Source organism: Rhipicephalus sanguineus, chromosome 1, assembly GCF_013339695.2.
Source record: "Rhipicephalus sanguineus isolate Rsan-2018 chromosome 1, BIME_Rsan_1.4, whole genome shotgun sequence".
Classification (NCBI taxonomy): domain Eukaryota; kingdom Metazoa; phylum Arthropoda; class Arachnida; order Ixodida; family Ixodidae; genus Rhipicephalus; species Rhipicephalus sanguineus.
Genome location: NC_051176.1, coordinates 165,791,754 through 165,798,377, shown reverse-complemented (window position 1 = coordinate 165,798,377; position 6,624 = coordinate 165,791,754). Strand labels below are relative to the sequence as shown.

The following is a 6,624-nucleotide window of genomic DNA, read 5'->3' as shown; positions in this document are numbered from 1 at the left end:
CGTCTTTCGAGACGTATCGCGATACAGATACAAGATACCCAAAGTGTATCTAAGATAGTATCTAAGATACATGTATCTTCGATACTGCCCAGCACTGGCACTACTAATATAACGTTTCGCGAAAATCTGGGGTACGTATACGGTACTTACGGATTGAAACAGGACAATTTAGGGCTAAGTAACGCACATACTTTCGTTCCCACCATCTTCAGTTCGGGTCATGTCGGCGTAATTTCGACTCAGACGCGTAGGTCAGAGCCAACATTATCTTTAGAGATGGGATTCATCACGAAATGTCACGGTTATCTCGAGAAATTGCGCATACAAGCCATTATACTAAAAAAAGGTGATGTCGCGTTTGAATCCGTATACTCGGCTCACCGGAGGCCTCGTAATGCACTCGGCAATGTTCTCCGAAGGCGGGCAGGGCTCACCGGCCGTCCGGCTCATGACGTCAGTCTGGAGTGCGCGCCCATTGGGGCAGGCGTTATGTGCATCCTCCTTTGAGGGGGAAATGCCGCGGACTTCTAAACTTGTACCCGACTATAGAGTAGTTTTTATTACTTTTTAGGATGTAGTTGTAATTATAATCAATTTACAGTGAATTGTAATTGTAATCGGTTACTTTCTATCAGTAACGTGTACAAGTCTGCATGATATGCATGTCATGTGTATATGTCACGACATAAGTGACAAGATGTCATCGTGATGCCACGGCGGGTCGTTTCAGTACAATGGTACATACCAGAATTTGGATTGCATGACGCAGTGGCGTAGGCAGAGATGTTTTTCGGGGGGGGGGGGGGGGGCGAGCAACAAGCGACACCGGGGAATGACACGTGGTTAAGTTACGCCATTGGAGAGCACAATGCGGCATATGCATTCTTCCCGCAGACTGCTCCGCATAACATCGATTCCCGCAGTGCGTGGGATCTACAGGATTCTCTTTTCGTTTCATAGGCAGTCTTGTGGGACGATCGAGGTTGTAAATCAGCGCCATACAGGCTGCATCTCTCATCGATGCCCATTGTTCAAGCTAAGCTTCAACGATGAAGAGGCGATGGAAGCGAATGAGACTATATTGCACTGTTTATTTACTGTTCCAAGAAACACTGGGGAAAACGTCAAGACAAACAAGTGTCAAGGTATCACTTTCGCATTACACGATTTTAAAATGTTTCACTTGCGTAAGCACAGAATGTACGCTTATATGGAGGAATTTCAGTCATATGAAGAGCAGATACAGACCCGAGGTGCTTCCCTCTAGCCAGATACTCTGCATAGGGGAGAGGAAACGAAAAAGGAGCATGGTCGATTTTCATGGGGACAGAAGGAAGGTTTACTCTAGAATTATACTCTTTAAAAAAAAGTAAACACCTAGATAGTCCCGAAACTATGTCACAGTAGATTTTTGTTGCATGCACCCACATTATTTGTTGCATCTAGACACAGGTAGATCTAGCTCAACTTAAGTTCTCGTGTTGCCACTATTCTTTGGCTTCTCAAGTTACTCTGAAACTAGCAGTTCAGTGTGGCTGCTTTCACAAAGGTGGAGCACTCAAGCGCGCCAATGCGTACGACAGACAAGCACCTCGGTGGCGCAGTGCTTGCGAAAGAACATACAATCTCGCCCCAGGCTACCTAGTAGTTATTAAAATACTAGAAGCCCCACGTTGACGTGTTGCTGCAAAGGTACCACTGCTCGCTGGACTACAGCTGTATCAGTTAAATAATCTCATCCGTGAGGCGACGACCACTGTGCGCAGAAGCGCTTTTTTGTTTGCTACCGTTTCTAGCGCGGGCAGTTACAACACTTTGTAATAGTGACGTCAGGATATGATAAACGGCGCATCTTGTGCAAGCTTTCAATTGCAGTTTACTACCATAATTTTTATTGCAACCCCCCCCCCCCTTTTTTTTTTCCATGGTCATTAACCCCTTGCGAGAATTTTAAGGAAGTAAAAGCCAATGCGCCGCGTTATGGGTTGAAAACCGCTTGTCGCAGATAAAAAACGAAGATGTCCTTCGCCGTCAAAATATTTCATACACTGCACAGCAGGCGCACGGTAGGTCACGAATCGATGTTCGCAAGCTTAGCACACAATTTTGGAAGCCATCTTTCAAACAGTTCTCGGCTTGACACGTAATGAGGACTCGTCCGGCGCACGACTCCTCCGTTTGGTGAACTGCCAGCCGCGTGGCTGCACTGTCTACCTAATCCGGGAACGCAGCGCTAGATCCTGCACAAACAGGTAACGTTCCAACACTGCGCTCAGCGCGTGCAAGCTCTCCACAGTCCCCGGCTGTCCACGCAGGCCTCGCGCAGTGTCCGGCACTTGCGGTCAGGCCGAGACGCCACCGCGCCTGCTAAGCTGTCTTCCGCCAAAAATTCAGTGTGAGCATCTGCAGCCGTGCTCTCTTCCAGATGCAGCCATGCTTCTTGCAATGCCTCGTGTACAGCGCCACGTCCTGGAACTGTCTTTGACAACGGTCGCACCTGTACCGGGGCTGACGACAGTGCTGGTGCCGATGTAGCATCAGGCCGGCAACGCTCAAGAACGTCTCGCTGCAGCGGTGGCACTCGAAAGGCCGTATGCCCTTGTGCAAGCGGTCATGTACCACCGCGTCGTGCGAATCCACCAACGAGGCCAGGCACAGCGGGCACGTAGCCTCCTCTGTGCTCGCCGGCTCCACCGCCGCGTTCGCGTCGCCGCTCGTTCCGCCCTGCCGACTCACGTCTAGCCGCTGCTTCTCCAGTCTTCTGCAGGTACGGCAGTGCATGAGCCTGTCGTCCCCGAGACGGCCACGGAAACCAGTTGTCAGATGCCGTTCCATTCTCAACTCGCTGTGGCAAGTCGTAGCTGGAACCGTGCTGTCCAGGAGCTTTCCGCTCAAAGGGGCGTTGGTAGCACGAGGAACATTGCATGCGCTAAGACGCTGGCCCTCTATCAGCATCATCAACACTGGGAAGCGATAATACAAAGGTTTACATTGGTGATGATTTCCAACGTTACGTTCGTCCTGTTACGTAGGCTCTGTTTCCTCTTTCTGGTTGTGGAGCTTACAAGTGGCGCCCTCTATTACCATAGAAAAGGCAGGCAGCGCATTTGTGCCCATGTCTTGGTCTTCTAAGTTTCATGGCCAATGCTTTTATTTATACTTTTCTTGACCAATTGGACTTTATAGTTACGTGTGGTCTGCACTAAGTGCTGGACAAGCCAGCACTTAGTGCAGTCGTGTCTTCTCGATTGCGGCATGGCGACGATGGCGGGGCCAACGGGCGGAGCGATGTTAACGACTGGACGACGCGGAGGGATCATGACAATGACGAGCGGAACATGTAGATGTAGATCCTAAAATTTTGGCTCACATGACTACTACGGCATGACAATGACGACGATGACGATTTCTCGAAAGTGTCCATAGCCCTACTCTTGGCCGATCCTCCTGAGTGGGTAAGTGCCAATCATCCCAGGAGCATCATCACCATTGCGAATGCCCTGTTGCATAACGTATACAGATCATCGCACGCGCGAGATCTGCACAATTTTTCGCCTCGATTCCGGGCGCCCCACATTGAGAAATTAAGGCGGCTAGTTGGTTACTGGCTTTATGAAACATGGCTTTTACTGGCGTCTATTTATTAGAACGGCACACATCAAGAAACGCAGACGATCGAGCTTCAGCTGAATTTCACTACACAAAAAGACGTGAGCAGCAGTTGCTGCGCAGATACGAAAGGGAAAGGAATGTTTTGACAACGGACATTATCAAGCCCAATCACATCAGTTATTCATTCATGCTGAATCATGAATGAGTAACTAGCTGCGCAGGGAATACGAAATACTTTTCTATAGAGCACATGATAACAAGCATTTTTTTTTTTCACTATTCGGGCCCGGGAATTAGGAATCTCATTGTATAAATATAGCTATTCTTTCTTGCACAGTGTAATCGACGCAATGCTAATACAGGCTTCACCCTTTTTTATGCGATAGGTTTCATACAGTTCTCTTTTCCTGCGTGCATGCGTCGGTGAATGCTGGGTGCTGTGGGTCAGCTATGTGACCCGCCGATATAAGAGCCTGCACAGATGCTCCCTCAAACGGTTGTTAACGCATCTATACCGGTTTGACCAAAGTAGCACTTGCAACAGGAGAACGGGATTCGGTAAGCCACTCCTATAACAGCGCACGAGGCGCGTGGCATGCTTTTTTGCGTACGTCTTTGTTGCCTTGAAATTTGACGATGAGTATCCCAAATTACGTGAAATTTGTTTTATTTTAAAAATTGGCATACCATAAATTGTGCCCTGCAAGATTTCCGCATAAACAGCTGCCCTGTAATTGAAATAAAAAAGTGAATCATCAAGCTCTGGCTAATCAGTCTTTTCAAAGTAACTTAACGGTAAAGTACGTCCGCCTCGACGCAGAGTTCATATGCGAAGACGACAGGGGCCTTATTGTCATCGCATTTTTATAAAAAATTCGTACTGTCTAAAAAAAAAACAAAAAAAAAACAATTAAACACCTGTTTGATAATGCTGCTGTCGAAGCGTGCCGCGCCAGTGGGAGGGAAAGAAAATGCATCCCGACGAAGAAGAGGAGGAGTGATATGCACGCTGCCATTGTCGCAGCCAGAGGGGGTTGGAGGGTCGCCAACCCCTCCCTCCGTAAATTTTGACATTTTGTGTGTGCATGCACGCAAACGAACATGCACAAAGGGAGGTCGAACCCCTCCTTTCCCCGCCAAATAAAGTGCTCGCTACGCGCCTGGATGCTACGAATAAGTTATTTCATTTGGTATATAGCAGGAGAGAAAAAAAAAAAGAACTCGGAAAGCTCAGCGAAGACAGGAGGACCAGTGCAGTTCAACTCGTTGTATCCCGGGACTTGTCCCAAGCACCCGCTGCAGTAGCTTCTTGTCATTTTTTTTTCTTTGTAGCACTGTCTAATAGTAATTTATGGGGTTTAACGTGCCAAAACCACGATATCATTATGAGGCACGCCGCAGCGGGGGGCTCCGGAATAATTTTGGCCGCCTGCTTAACATGCGCCTAAATCACGGTACATAGGTGTTCTTGCGTATCACCCCCATCGAAATGCGGCCACCGTTGCCGTGAAGCAAACCAGCGCCTTCGAGCTAAGTAGTGTCTCGCTGTTTCATTCTCTCGTGCACAAGAGCCACAGGATCCATGAAGCATTCTTCATTCCGCGTCTTTCCGATAGCAATGTGCTTCGCATCTTCGTGCCGATAGCGGAAAAAATATTAGATTTTCTTGTACCTTCGCACAGGGCTGCCACTTTCTTTCTTTCTTTCTTTCTTTCTTTCTTTCTTTCTTTCTTTCTTTCTCGAGTCGCTCTAAACATGTCCTTACATCCCTTTCGTACCAGCCACCGGTGATATGCCTCATTTATTATGGTGTATGAAACGCACGCTGATGAAAGGTAGCATTGTTCTCTGAATGTATCGCTTCATTAAAAATAACCGTGCAACAGCTCTCGCCCTAACTGCTAGTCCGACAAATGAATGCGAAGGCGCTTGCATAACACGAGTGGTTTATCGTATCTTCGAGCAATTCACTCGTTTGCTTCGTCAAGTAAAGAGTGCCCTTTTTCGGTCACACAGAGCGGACCTAAATTTCCATCTTGATTAAGCGTTAGATCTTCACTGCTTTTCGGCGCATATTTAAAGCGTTCATCTTTTTAACGTGTTCAGAAACGTGTCATGTTATTCGTCCATCCTATATCCGATTTTATTTTCAAAGGATAGACGATGTGTACAGAATTAAAGCTTAATCTTTAGAAGACATATTTTTCTTTGTATCCGAAACGTGATAGAGATACGTAATTATTTTTCGTCGTTGTTTTACGGTCAGGAAAATGTTATAGTACATCTAAGCAGTCATGAGCCTGTTACTAGTAAAAAGTAACAGTGTCACAGTTACAGTTACCTAAGCCAAAAAAGTAACTCTGTTACAGTTTCCAAACGTAACCTGTTACAGTTACTTTTTTCAAGGGCTCGTTTTTCTTTGTTAGACACAATATTAATGACAACTAACAGGCAACTAACAGTCTGGTAACAACTAACAGTCTGTTAGTTGTCATTAATACTGTTACAGTTACAGTTACTCTGAAAAAGTAGCGTCGTTACTTTTCCGTTACTGTACAAACTATGCAATATATCAAAACCAAATGATAGGATTTATTTAATGAAAACATGCGAAGGCATGCGTGGGTATTCGAAATTGCACTGGTAAAACCCTAAACGAAGGAAACCTAAAAGGTGGCCCAACACCAGCCTTCTTTGTGCACGCCTCATTTTGTTGCATCAATGTATTTGCTCATGTACCGTTGGATAAAATGGACTTTATTTGCAAATAATAATAAACGTCCTTGGACACTAAAAGTGGAAAGCGTAGTTGATGCACTGGAACGACAGCATTATCCTAGGACGTCTATAAGCGATGCCCAGAAGCGCATGCGAAGAGGAACGGGCAGTACGTCATGAGTGAAGACAACGTCCAATGTGTCTATTTCCTATGTTCAAGGTGTATCGGACCCTGTTCGGAGGGCTCTGAGTCCGCTGGGTGCAAAGCTCTCCTTGGAACATGTGTTCATGAAA

At 46.6% G+C, this 6,624-nt stretch overlaps 1 protein-coding gene across 1 annotated transcript; it reads right to left on the bottom strand.

The window, feature by feature from the left end:
* Positions 1-2,367: 2,367 nt before the first annotated feature.
* On the bottom strand, positions 2,368-2,955 carry LOC125757044 (zinc finger protein 2-like). The gene has a single exon (XM_049412123.1). The coding sequence runs from the start codon at positions 2,953-2,955 to the stop codon at positions 2,368-2,370; it is 588 nt and encodes a 195-aa protein (XP_049268080.1).
* Positions 2,956-6,624: the final 3,669 nt, after the last annotated feature.